Here is a 13,487-nt window from a genome sequence, read left to right as displayed (position 1 = left end):
GGCAATTTGACATCTCCGCACATACTGCGACGTTGCGTGCGTGGTCTGATATTAGTATTTATAATTACTTCAAGGTGGAGCGCTCATCGCCAGCCGCCGACACGGCCTTCATCCCATCGCTCCTTGCGCTCTCCTCGAAGGTAGGCGATCTTTCGGCCCTCCCTCAAGCGCCTCACAAAGTCCGTCACTTCGCGGTCGCTAGCCACGGCATCCCCACCACCGAAACCTTCGCCTTCGAGGAAGCTTTCTTCTAGTCCTCGACATAACGCCTCTTGCTCGCCTACTGAAGCACTCAGCCTCTGATAGAGCGCTGGCGGACTAAACTCTCGCAGTGCTTCATCTTGCTCAGCCTGCTTTGCCTTCCACTGACGCTCCAAAGCCTTAAGTGATAACAAACGCGACTGCGTGCTATCTCGTTGGTGCTGGACATGTGCTTCCAGCTGTTTGAGTGACTCTGCCAACCCTACATTCTGTGCGAGAAGTGCCTGCAGAGGCGCAATAGATGCAGGTAACGATGGATGTGTGGTCTCAGGATTGTGAATTATAGCATTTTGCAATTCTGGCGTTTGAAGCACATGATGCAAGTCTTTGGTCCTACTCATACCTTAGCAATGTGCTTAGCAAGGATGCAGAGTTAGCATACGGTTTGTCCTTGAGCACCTCAGGCAGCCAGCCATCGTCCGGCGGTTGGACTGTCGGTTGCTCGGGGCCTGTCTGCGAGTACTGTTGTTGTGAATACGAACTCTGTTGTTGATCTCCCGAATACGATGATTGACCTGGCGGGGGTGGGGGTAATGGAGGTCCTTGTGATGGAGTTGCATTCCCACTTGACCGTCCTGGCTTTGGTGGGGGCGGCGGAGGGGTTGATGCATCGTACTGGTAGAAGTTTTGCGAGTGGCGTGGGGAAGAATAAGCCATGATGAGTGATGAGTGGGAGTGGTGGAAACAGTGGTCGCATGTGATGCTCAGGTAGTAGGTGGTCCATTGCCCAGGTGGTATTGCGTGTGCTAGCGCGTCATTGGGATTCGATCTAATCTTATCTCATCAGGACCCCTGCACTGAGGCCACAGCAGCATCAACCAACTTTGGGGCACTGTGTAGCTGTGGACACGTCTGGACGCGCCTGCTCATACTTCTGCCTACACAACTATCCCGCCGCCTTCAAATACCGCCTCGACCTCCATTACATTCACCACCATCTATCGCAGCTGATCTACAACAAAAATGGCAAGCACTTCCCCACTAACGCGCCCAACCTGATCATGTCCGCTAACTTGCGACTGCCGCTGTAGGCCAACGTTATAGCGAACTCCGGCCACGATGACATGATTGTACGTTCTCTACACACCTCCGCCTCCATCTTCACCCCACATTCGTACATTCCACACCGCCAGCCAGCGCAATGGGCGACATCGACCCACCCCCGACCGATTCTAACGAGGTACAGCATGACGCCGTACTGGATTACTACGGCAGGCGGCTCGCGACGTGTTCTTCGGACAAGACCATCAAGATCTTCGAGGTTGAGGGCGAGAAGCACACACTGGTTGAGACCCTGAGAGGGTATGTCGTTCCCAAAGAAGTCATGGTCTCACGGAACTCGACGCTGACTATCGTAGACATGAGGGCGCCGTCTGGAGCGTAGCATGGGCACACCCAAAATACGGAAACATCCTCGCCTCCTCCTCGTATGACGGAAAGGTCCTCATCTGGCGCGAGCAGTCCGGCAGCTGGCAAAAGATATACGAGGTCGCCCTACACACACAGTCGGTCAACATGGTCGCATGGGCTCCTCACGAGGCAGGCTGCCTCCTTGCCTGCGCATCATCTGACGGCAATGTCTCGGTGCTCGAATTCAAGGATAACAACTGGACACATCAGACCTTCCCTGCTCACGGTAACGGCGTAAACAGTGTTTCTTGGGCACCTGCCTATGCGCCAGGACAGGTCATCAGCGCAAGCGGAAACCAGGCAGGCGCTGCGAAGAGGCTAGTCACCGGCGGAACCGACTGCCAGGTCAAGATTTGGGAGTTCAGCCCTGAGAGCGGCAGCTGGAACGCGACACCGCTGTAAGTCATGGTCGCGAATCGACGGTATGGGGCATTAGCTAACATTCTACACTAGTGGTGGTCATGCAGATTGGGTACGCGATGTCGCGTGGTCCCCAACCGTTCTCTCCAAATCGTACATCGCCTCCGCATCCCAGGACAAGACTGTCATTATCTGGACATCATCAGATCTACGCGAGTGGAAGCGCACCCAGCTTGACGTCGACGCTGCCGCGTGGCGCGTGAGCTGGAGTCTCAGCGGCAATGCGCTCGCAGTCAGCACCGGCGACAACAGGGTCAGTCTATGGAAGGAGAGGCTCAGCGGCGGATGGGAATGCGTCAAGACGATCGAGGAGTAGAACATCTCTATAAAAGACAAAGCAGAGCCTGGGACGTTCTTGCAATACCCCGTACGTCTCGGCCTCAAATTCAGGACCGACCAGTGGCCACCATACGAAGACGACGGGCCGTGGTGTACTGAATACGGGTGTTATCAGTTCACTTACGAACTATATTGATGGAAGAACGTAGAACGAGAGCTTAGTGTGATGCATAGGTGTAGCAGGAGCGTAGCCTTCAATCGATTACAACAATCGCAGCCTTGCCATTGCTTTACGTGAATTTTATCAAGATTCTTTAAATGGCATCGCTCATCACGCAAAGTGACACATGCGATGCAGCTACTCAGGACTATAGACCATGCCAGCATTCAACATATTACACTCACAAAACGAACGTACCAAAGAGACAGCAAGACCGAGCAGAAGCCTTGTTCAGAATAAGCCACATGAGTCTATTCGAGAGCTGGCGAATGACTGCGACTGGAACACAGGGTCCTGCATGCGACTCGTCATGGCCGAGTGGTTAAGGCGCTATGCTCAAGAGATGCCGTTATCGACGGTTTTCTCAGAAGATGCCCGATACGGCATGTGCGAAGGGCGCTAGCTTCAGCCTCATCGCCCAGGTGGAGCTAACATCTAGACCTACATATCTACGCTATTCCACCTCACAACTACATTGCGCATCCTGATATAGTTCGTCATCTTCTGTAAAAGACGATTTCCGCTGCGGCTGTCTCGTACTGAGCTTGTGTCTGTCTTCCAAGCTTCGTCGCACCTGGACATTGGTGCCTTGACGCTAGCCTTCTACAGGACAGCTGCCTAACTCCTCACACACATCATCCAATCACGACCAACAAGTCTCGTTCTACAAACCTTGAGAAGAGATATAAATCATGGCGACAGCGGAAGTTTACCAGGAACCGGCTTCCTCTCCTCTTCCTACAACACCATCACGTCGTCAAATGTCTCCAGCTGCCGCGATGTCAAGCACACCAACAACACCAACACCATCTAATCGTGCCGGTCAGACGAACTTCACTCCAGTGCAACTCGAAGCGCGAGCAATCCTCACGCACCTCCTCACGCGCCTCTCTCAGCTCCCTGTCTCTTCCTCCGACGATGGCAAACCTCATCCTTACCACAAGTACACCCCCTGGATCTCGCACCACAGCATACCCACCCTCACTCAGTCAATCTACTCCCTAATTCGTCCACAACTCTGGCATCTCCTTTCCTCCCGCCTCTCTCTAGACGCCCTAAAGCATATTGGCGGAGACCTGCGACACGAAGGCCGAGCCATATATCTAAACGGCATCCTAGGCGTCGATAAAAGGTTGAGGATCTACGTGGGTCAGAGTAGTAATCTGCGCGTGAGGGTGGCACAGCATCTCAACTTTAGGTATCGGAGAGATCATCCGAGTCTACATTACTATGCGCTGGAGTGGAGTATCTACAACGTTTTCGGTGTACTAGCTGTGCTTCCTTCGGGCGGATATGGCAATGCAGTACCGGGTATGGATCACCCGGACCTGGTGATGAACGTATTGGAGATGTGGATGTGTCTTGTCTTCCGGACGTTACCCTTAGACACCCTGAAAGAGTGGCTACCAGATGACGTACTCGTCGATAAGAAGAAGTTGACGGCGAAAGAGGGTGTTGTAGGTGGCCTCAACGTAGCAAGTCCGCTGGATCAGGGTGTGGAAATGAAAGAGAGGGGGTTTGTTGATTTGAGTGAAGAGGACGATTCCGTGATACGGGATTACCTGAAGGAGATGCAGAGGAAGACGGGTGATGGACTGATTGGAGAGAATGTGAAGGAAAGAAAGACGAAAGATGTTGAAGTGGACGAAGAGGAACGTGCGCTGAGGAAGAAGATGTACGCCGAGAAAGCACGGAGGTACCAGCGGAGAGATACGGATATCGTTGTTCCGCAGTGGGTTTTCCTTGGTGCCATGGCGGTGGGTGTGGGAATTATGCTACTGAGGAGTAGTGGGGGACCGCAGGCTAGAGGAAGCTGGAGATGAGGTGAATGGCGCCTTCTTTCCTCGTTTTTCGTCTGAGATGAAAGCAACAAGGTCCGCGTCGAGCATGTCAACGTTGGCGAAAGGCCAACTACTAGAGCGCCCCGCAGATCACCGTCACTGAAAGTCCAAGCCCTAACATACACGACCAAAGTTTCCAGGTTTGAGCGCGGAAGGCAGAAGAAGCGACCCGTAAGGTTTTATCCGAACATGATGCGATGGCCGCGGTAAGCGACATATTCCACCAAAAAGCTGGTCACCACTCAACGCGTCGGGATGGGAGACATTCTGCGACATTCGATTCCAGAGCAAGCCCTACGTCGATTCGCAGCATTTTCAACATCACAGCTTCTATCGCGCCACAGTGGCACAATTAGGCTCCTGGAAAATAGTTCAAGACTGCTTGTATGTGTCTTCACCGACGCACGATCTGCTGACGACTGTGAGACTTCGAGGGAGCGAGGTGAGCCAAAGGCACGGCCTGGTCTTCGTTGCGCAACCAGAGCCCGAAACCGGGCGGCCGTCCGCTTTGGTGTTGAAAGATCGCACTCGCTTGGGTACTGCGGATCTTCTGAACTATCATCCGCGTCATACCTCCCTTCGATCACCACGCGGTGCGTGCGAAGGCTCTGGTCTACAATTCAGATATTACTTCGCCAGATGTACCTATGATCATCGCAAGGCGTGCGAAGATAGGACGATCCAACCCAGGTATTCGGCATCGTAGGAGTGTACTCCGCTTTCCACGCTGAAGACGGATAGCACAGCACGGATTACATGCTTCCGAGCGGCAGGCAGTTGATCAGGCAAGGGTCATGGCAGGGGCGCCCTTGACGATAGAGCAAAGTCGAGGCCTTCAAGTGCAGACCTCAAGTCATGTGCTTCCCTTCGATCCTGGCGTGACGGGAGCTCCGAGATCTAGAGCACAACGTGGGCGCTGGAATATTCCGGGGAAGACTTAAGACAAACAATGCGGGCGAGCTGCCACAGGGTAAAATAAGCTTCGGTCCGTTTCTTAGCGTGGCTTTATCCCCAGATTGAAGGGAAACACTCAGACCGCGCCAGGCGAAGCGATGCCGCTAGTACTATTCCGTGCCAACAGGCTCGAAAGGTTCAAGATCCAATCGCAACATCATAGGTCAAGTTCCAGGGTTGTCAGGCTTTTCCGTTGATCATGGCCAGATGGAGCGTTCTAGATAGGCGTCCTTCCCCAGGATCGGATTAGACTATGCCTTTCCAGGCCACAAGCAATGCCTCTAGGCTTACCAGGTCGAGCATTCTCAGGCTTACTTACTCACGGGGACTTGGAATCCGACATCGCCTAGAGGCTCTGCAGACATGCTTCCAGATCCAGCGAGAGCAGGGTTCTCTTCAGAGCTAGAGACTCATCGGAGGCTGGCTGAACAACTCTTCACCGTCGTCCTACAACTCAGGTTTTCCTGCTTCTGGCCACGAACAAACCTTTGTGGCTTGAAGTTCTAACTCGACCAGGAAGAAGAGGAGAAAAGTGGCTGTCGAGATCGTGCAGCTAGAGTTCAGCTTTTCGTTTTTGCACGGCAACATACCGATAGCGTCGCTTCCACCGACCTCAAGGTGCCGAAGGGACTGAGTTCTAGAGCGACGCGAGAGGGCGAGGAGAGAACAGTCTTGCCTTACAAGATGTATATAAGACGCTGTCGGGCGGCGTCTTGTCGTTTTCACCAGAGCACATTCTGCAGCATCTCCTCTATCGACTGAGCCTCCAACACTTGTACACTTTCACCATGCGCTTCAACAACGTAGCTGGACTTGCCCTGGGGCTCGCCATTCCCACTGGCGCCCTGTCTGTCCCTCGAAATGCAGCCCCTGAGCCTGCTGGCAAAATCGTTGCGCAGTTGTTCTGCGACATTGTCGGTGGTCTGGTCACTGTTGCAAAGCAACAGCCCCAAGCCACGAGCTTCTGTTCTTCTTACCTCAAGATCCCTGTAGTCACAAAGACTTCTACGGTGACTTCCTTCACTGCGTAAGCTGACACCACGTTCATCTCCACTGGCATGATCTTTCGCTTACAACACACAGTACCATTACGGCAACTGCAACAATCACTTCGGGATCGATCACGACCACCGATGCAACCAACACAATTACGACAACTGATACTGCCACCGCAACGGCGTCTGCCACGATCACCGAGACGACGACAACAACCGAAACCATCAATACTGTCGCATACTCTTCAATCACTGCATGCGCATCCCCAGGAGCTGTACAGAAGCGGGGCGCCTATGTCCCCCCAAAGAAGCCTTCATGCTTCAACAACTACATCGAAGGCCAAGCCCTCTCCTCAGCATGCAAATGTCTTGCGGTGCCTACCTCTAGCACGACTACCACGACGACTTTGAGCGTTCCCACCACCATCACGACTTCAGTCACAGTAAGTCTCTGCCAGCCATACGAGCCAGCGTATCCTTGCTAACCGACGCCTCCAACAGGTACCCCTGACCATCCTCGCAACCGCAACCAACACCGACACCGCGACCGTCACAAACACCATCACAAATACCGCGACCGAGACCTCCACAGTCACGGAGCGTACAACCATCATCACAGGCACCCAACAAGTCATCGCGATCCCCACCTTCACCGTCTACGCCATCGGCGGCGACAACAGCGGAAACCCCATCGCAGACGCCAGCCGCAACGTCCCCAACACCGTCGGCAACTCACAAGGCCTGAGCCCCGTTCTCCAGTTCACCACCGTCGACAACAACAAGCTGCAGGTCCTGAACGGGCCGTACGCCGGCTCCATCGGCAAGACCAATCCCAATGTAGGCGCGAGCGAAGCGTACGTCTTATTTGGACGAAACGATGCTGGGCTGCAGGAAACGGTTTGCCAGGTTACCTACAATGCTGCTGATGGGACGTGTCCGTTGTCTTGTGTTGCTGCGAGGGGAACGACGAGTTATGATTGTGGTGTTTATTGGAGGATTGCTGGGGATGCTGATGTGGGTGGCTGCTACAAGTTCACGCCTTATGCTGTTGGTGGGCCTTAGATCCTGGCTACAGTAACTTCTATATGACAATCGCAGTGGGAGAAGAAGGGTGGTTGGTTTTATAGTAATAGTACTATTACATGATATACAAATCTACACACAAAACCCCTCTTCAATCGCGACAGCGAAAAAGCGAAAGAACGCCTCTCTGCTACACGACAGCTCAGCCAACAAGCGAGGCCAGGAAACAATCGCAGCAAAAGCTTCCAACCATCCCCGTAAAAGAAATCGAAAAAAACATACTAAAAGGCAGAACCGGCTGACACAAGTATATACAAAACAAACACCATCTTCACAAATACCCAGTGTCTCAAACTAGATAGCAGTGCGCTGATTACGATGCGAGTAATCACCGCGCTTGGCGATGGCTCCGTTTTCACACTTTGTGCCTCCAGCCACGGGGATCATGATGACCTTGCCGTGGTCGCAGAGACCGAATTTCGTGCCGTCGGACGAACAGACGACTGTGCCGTCGGGGGAGCAGGGCTCCTTGTCTGAGCCTGGGTTTGCGGGTGCGGGTGAGGCGGGTGCGCCGGATGGTGTTGGTCTTAGAGGCGCGATGGGTGATGCTGCTGGAGACTGGCCGGTTGGTTGGGGTGCTGGAGCTGCGACGGGGGCCGTGCCTGTACCGGCTGCTGGGTTGGGTGGAAAGACGCCGTCGGTGTTTGTTGGCATTGGCGCCGTGACGGTCACGAGCGTGCGGAGGGTGGACTCGGCGGGCTTAGGTTTGGGTGAGCAGGCGGACTTGGTGCCAGATGGAGCAGCTGGTGGAGCAGGAGGGGGGCTTACTGGAGCTGGGCTCGCCGCAGATGGAGGCGTAGCAGCAGGTTGGTAGGCTCCTGAGTCCGGGGAAGGACTAGCAGCTGGAGGACTGGCGACTGGAGGATTGGCGGGTGCGGCACCAGGGTCGGCGTTGCCACTACCACCACCACCAGCATCACCGCCGGTGCTGGGTTGCGAAGTTGCGCCAGTGCAAAGATCCACGAAAGGACCTTTGCCAACAGACTTCACATACTTTCCTGGGTTCTGAAATGTGAAATCGCTGCTTTCCTTTGTCGTACCGCAAGACTGTGGGACTGGGATGTTTGCGACTGCCATATCGGGGAGAGCATCAAATGCAGTTGTGTCGTCGGCACCTCCAGAGATCGTGACCGGCGCACAGTTCATGTACATCTCGCGGTTTCCGATCTTGTTGAACCATGTCCAAGCTGTTGTCATGACGCCGTTAGGAAGCTCTGGGGGGATATCGAACTTGAAGGTGTTGTCGAGGCTGGGACCAAATTCATCGAGATTGGCTTCTGCAGAGACAGGGCAGCCACCCTCGATGGAGTAGATGACTTTCCACACGGAGTCTTTTGTAGGCTCCTTGTCGGTGGTGACGCTTATCTGGCATGAGCCTCCACCATGGACGGCCGTACCAGTGAATGCGAGAGTCTGGGATGAACCGACTTTCCATTCGTTCATAGTGTTCACCGTATATGGCACGGCCTTGCAGGGGAAGTCGGAACCGGAAGCGTCGAGAGGTGAATTGTTGGGATTGCCGTATGGCACGGGACTCTTGAGAATCATGTGGGCGTTTGCAGAGAGCGGCGCCATGGCTAGCATGGCCGCCGCGGCGTAAAGGGTCGACTTGAAAGACATGGTGTTTCCTAGACCAGCTGAGGTATGTAACGTGTAAGTCGAAATGTTGGTTCGGATGTCTGAAATCAAAATATGTCTTGTCAAAGACTTGTCGCAAGTAGTTCTTGGAAGAGTAAAATGAAGGTCTCGTAGAGTTGCGTAGTTGGTATGAATGTCGTGCTCGTATTTGCGATGAGTTGTGTAGGAAGAATAACGAGAGTCTTTAGTAGGCGCGATGGTAAGGACCGTGGCGGCGTTGTAGAGTCATAACACAACAGCCTTAGTAATACGTAATGTACAATAGCTTCACAATGAGACAAAGCTTGGAGTTTATATACTTGACGCTGGGAGGTGAAGGTGAGTATTCAACGTCTCCCGGCGAATTAGCGCGCGCCATCGTTGCGCCAGCGCTGTGACCGTGAGTTCTTGATGGAGACTGCAGATGCCTGAACAGGTACAAGAACCCGCGGAAGGCCCACAGAAGACATGTATTTCCTACCTTTCTTGTTTCATGAAATGTACTTGATTGGGTGTCCAGTCATGATAGAACCTAGATCCGTAGAGATATAGCTGGGATGCACAGCGGCAAGAAATATCCTGGTGGAGACCGTTAAGCGCCACTAGCTACCCAGGCGGAAGGAAGGCATAATGCGTTTCAGATTTTCCAACTCTTGCTATCCATACCTAGGTACTCCACTCCCAGGCAGCGAGTAGAGAGCTCGTGTGACTGAAAGACTTCGGGCACGTGGGAATGGTGATCTGATGAATGTGGATGAATTGAGAGTATTTATGGGTTGCAGGGCGCTGTGCCGCAACAAAACGTTCATAATGCGCAGTGATTGGTACATCGATGGTGTATTCTGGTGCATCAAGGGTATTGTCACGCATCGTGAATTGAGCACCTGGGCAGGTGAGGTGGAGGGCAGACATTGGAAAGAGCCCCCAGCCCTGAGAACCCTGGGACGCTTGCGGACTAGTGGGTCTTGGCAACGTTAGCTGGACCGCAACCGCGAAAGCATCCGTCACCAGCCAGGGACGCGCAAAAGCAGTCGCAATTCGAAATCGACTTCCCTATCGGTCGCAGTGCAGGGGTAATCGCGAATCGACCAGCCTTCCGACGGACCCCGTGACCCATTCGCCGCATTCGGAGGCCCCATCGACATCGCGACGCGTTTAGTGTTCGCGAGCTCTGCTGAGCTTCCTCACATCTCCTACACGACCATCGACCGTGTCAACAGCCATGTTTACGAGTACGGGAAAGACGGCGCCGCCCCAGGCTTTCATGTCGAGTTATGCGCCGCGACTGCGAAGCCATGGAAACTCGCTGATATCGCCCATTGTCCCGCCTTCGAATACCCTCCCTGCGCCGCGCGTGACAAAACGCGGAACTGCCGTTCTCAGCTATGCGGAAGATGCCTACGATGATGACGATTTCGAGGATAGCGATCGGCCGCGACGTGCGACAGGCCTGCGAAGCGTACAGAAGATCGACCCGAACAGCGCAGACCACACGGCGCAAATAGCAGCGCTGGGCGAGGAGCTCATTGCGCCAGTCGATATACAGGGAATCTGGCGGGACTGGATGGGCAGGCCGAAGCGCACACTGTATGTGGCATGGTGGCTGGGTGAAGCCATGGGACGCATCTCGCAATAGAAGGCTAACATACTGCAGCACGGAGAAGCAAGTCCAGACGCAGTCAGTCTTGCCTGTCACGTTGATTCCGATCCGAATAGACATGGACATTCAGGCTTTCCGGCCTGAGGCACCGCTCCCGACGCCCTCCAACGCGCGAGAGTTCGGCATCAACGAGAATCTGCCCGCGTACAAACAACCCGACGTCACTCCCGCATACAGACTCAAGGACTCGTTCCTTTGGAACCTGCACGAGGCTTTGACGACACCCGATCAATTCGCAAAGCAGTTCGTCGATGAACTAGATCTGCCAAACGACCGAAAGCCCCTCATAATCTCCCAGGTCGCAAATCAGATTCGGCAGCAGTTGGAGGAATATGCTGGTGTTGCGCTACACCCTTTATTCCACTCTGCAAACTCGCCCGCTGTCCAAGGAACAAACGGCAAGACCGCACTGCCTGCATCATCCCGCGATGGCACCTCTACACCACAAGTACCAGCCACGAACGGCGCGTCGACCCCTATGACCAACGGCGTATCGCATACCAATGGCGCACAGACGCCAGCGGGCATTCCCAATGGCATCAGCGCAACCGCGACCGCAATGCCCTCCGAGGAGCTTCACAACCCAGACGATACCTACCGCTGCATCGTCACACTCAACATCAACCTCATGAACCGATTGTACACCGACAAGTTCGAGTGGTCACTATTACATCCACCAGGTTTCGCGGAGATGTTTGCTAAGACGACGTGCGCGGATCTGGGGCTATCAGGAGAATGGGTGAACGCCATGACACATAGCATCTACGAAGCAGTCCTGCGACTCAAGAAGGAAGCCTGCGAGAACGGCGGTTTAGTGGGCGACGGCGAGATCGACAACGATGCAGTAGAGCCTACTATTGGTGCAGGTTGGAGATACGACCAAGAGCATCTCTGCGACGAATGGGAACCGAAGGTGGAAATCCTATCACCTGAAGAAATCGAGAAGCGCGAAGGCGACCGTGAGAGGCAGATCCGAAGACTACGCAGAGAGACAGCGCGCTTCTCCTCGACCGCAAACATGACAGGCCAGCCCGCCAACGAATTCTTCAACAACATCGAAGGACAAGAGAACATGGGCCGCGGCGAGCGCAGCAAAAAGAAGAGACGATTCAGGAGTTTGAGCCCAGTTGGAAGAGGCACGCCAAGCGCCGAAGGAGGATCCGGCTATGGCGGGCAGGGTGGAGGGCTCCAAGAAGGGTATGTGATAATACTGGCATTGTGCATTGTGATATTGGAACTAACAACAACCACAGGGAGCGACAAACATGGAGATGCGCACACTGCTGGGTCTGGGGAACTGCCGTCTGGGCTGTCCGCGACGGTCCAAAAGGCCCACGCACTCTCTGCAACAACTGTGGCTACCTCTACGAACGAGACAAGAAGTTGCCGCCTTGGTCGGAAAACCTCTTCTATCACGAACGGCCACAACATGAAGTCCAGCAGTACCGACCACAGCGGTGATAGACTTGCAGTTGTCTGTGAAGGGGTTTACTTCATCGGTGTTAGGGGTTCAGCCTGGATCGCAGTTATCCATCCGAACGGCATTTCTTTTCCGTTCCTGGACACTGCCGGTGGGTGTTTGATATTCTATCGCATTTCATGGAGCGTGGCGTCTTGGGCTCGACAATCGTGTTCATCACGACAGCAGGGCTTGTAAAACAACGTAACTTTCTTGTCGCCTTACGGATTGCAGCATAGTGTTGCCTAATTGGCTGGGTTCAAAGTCCGTTCGTCTAGGCCATTTGGAGGACTTTTGCCATCTTGAAGGACCACTGCCATGGTTTTGGTTTGCACGCACGCACCGGCACATGTCTGCCTTGCAGACACGGGTACGGGTACGGCAGCGGACTCTCCAACAAACTGGCACTGGCTCAGCCATCGAAGATGCGGCACAGCTCCGGCTTTTCCCATTCCCCAGTCCCTCCATATCCCCTGCCTGTACACACAAGGAATCGTACGATCGACAGAGGACAGATAGTGTATACCTACTAGCTGGCAGTGCATATGCATTCCTATTGTTCCTTCCTTCCTTTTCTTGGCGCCTTATTGTGTGTTGCCTTGGCCACGCGTCCTTTTCGTATCGCATTCAGCCTATCATGACTCTTCTTGTCGATGTGGAGACTGGTATTGAGATTGAGCGCAGAAGAGCGCCGGATTTGGGCACGTTGCGTGGCGCTGATGGCGGTGGGAGGGCGCGTGGGTGGCGTGTCAAAGCATCGTGGCTTCGTATTGAGAGGAATGCAGCGATGTGGCTTTTGCTTCGGAGGAGTTCGCGAGCTATAGTGTTAAGCTTTTGTACGAATACGATTTGGATATCATGTTTGCAAGACTCTGCCCAGGTGTTTGTAGTTCAAGATGCAAAAGTTGTCAGTTGTATTAGGAAAGACTTTTGGCTCTCAAAATCCGCATCACGAAACCGCGAAGGAACTTGTTCAAGTGTGGCACCACTCCAACCCCCTTCCTATTGTCCCATCCCATCTTCCTATTGTGCACCCAAAGCGTCACCCACCGTCCACGTACTTAGTTATCCACCCATCTGCATCCCCGATCATCATGACTCCTAGACATCCAACGCATAAGCCAACACACATGTCTCATTACACATACATCAACGCTTCTCGTACCCTAGCTCCGCACCTCACGTGCGTGAATGTACCTAGGTAGGTATCCATGGATGGCGTGTTCAATAGAAACACAATAGCAAGCGAAATGGTGCAGGACTGATGCACCACCCAACCAACGCGCAG

General features: G+C 53.8%; 6 protein-coding genes across 6 annotated transcripts; 4 read left to right on the top strand and 2 right to left on the bottom strand.

Moving 5' to 3' along the window:
* Nucleotides 1–83: 83 nt before the first annotated feature.
* On the bottom strand, nt 84–918 carry J4E83_010019 (uncharacterized protein; the record flags this gene model as incomplete). Its single annotated transcript, XM_049336903.1, has 2 exons — nt 84–594; nt 644–918. The coding sequence occupies 2 exons, from the start codon at nt 916–918 to the stop codon at nt 84–86; spliced, it is 786 nt and encodes a 261-aa protein (XP_049184027.1).
* Nucleotides 919–1,325: 407 nt separating this feature from the next.
* Nucleotides 1,326–2,407, top strand: SEC13 (GTPase-activating protein S13; the record flags this gene model as incomplete). The annotated part of the gene is made up of 4 exons (XM_049336902.1): nt 1,326–1,331; nt 1,448–1,563; nt 1,620–2,069; nt 2,125–2,407. 4 exons carry the CDS (start codon nt 1,326–1,328, stop codon nt 2,405–2,407), a joined length of 855 nt encoding a protein of 284 aa, XP_049184026.1.
* A 962-nt stretch (nt 2,408–3,369) lies between these two features.
* Nucleotides 3,370–4,413, top strand: J4E83_010017 (uncharacterized protein; the record flags this gene model as incomplete). Its single annotated transcript, XM_049336901.1, has 1 exon — nt 3,370–4,413. The coding sequence occupies one exon, from the start codon at nt 3,370–3,372 to the stop codon at nt 4,411–4,413; it is 1,044 nt and encodes a 347-aa protein (XP_049184025.1).
* Nucleotides 4,414–6,173: 1,760 nt separating this feature from the next.
* J4E83_010016 (uncharacterized protein) lies at nt 6,174–7,442 on the top strand (the record flags this gene model as incomplete). The annotated part of the gene is made up of 3 exons (XM_049336900.1): nt 6,174–6,317; nt 6,665–6,823; nt 6,882–7,442. 3 exons carry the CDS (start codon nt 6,174–6,176, stop codon nt 7,440–7,442), a joined length of 864 nt encoding a protein of 287 aa, XP_049184024.1.
* A 315-nt stretch (nt 7,443–7,757) lies between these two features.
* J4E83_010015 (uncharacterized protein) lies at nt 7,758–9,011 on the bottom strand (the record flags this gene model as incomplete). Its single annotated transcript, XM_049336899.1, has 1 exon — nt 7,758–9,011. The coding sequence occupies one exon, from the start codon at nt 9,009–9,011 to the stop codon at nt 7,758–7,760; it is 1,254 nt and encodes a 417-aa protein (XP_049184023.1).
* Nucleotides 9,012–10,302: 1,291 nt separating this feature from the next.
* On the top strand, nt 10,303–12,201 carry J4E83_010014 (uncharacterized protein; the record flags this gene model as incomplete). The annotated part of the gene is made up of 3 exons (XM_049336898.1): nt 10,303–10,667; nt 10,735–11,937; nt 11,994–12,201. The coding sequence occupies 3 exons, from the start codon at nt 10,303–10,305 to the stop codon at nt 12,199–12,201; spliced, it is 1,776 nt and encodes a 591-aa protein (XP_049184022.1).
* Nucleotides 12,202–13,487: the final 1,286 nt, after the last annotated feature.

This window comes from Alternaria metachromatica (assembly GCF_023757995.1).
Source record: "Alternaria metachromatica strain BMP 0045 chromosome Unknown scaffold_39, whole genome shotgun sequence".
Classification (NCBI taxonomy): Eukaryota; Fungi; Ascomycota; class Dothideomycetes; order Pleosporales; family Pleosporaceae; genus Alternaria; species Alternaria metachromatica.
The sequence above is the reverse complement of the archived record's forward strand: the minus strand, read 5'-3'. Positions and strand labels throughout refer to the sequence as shown.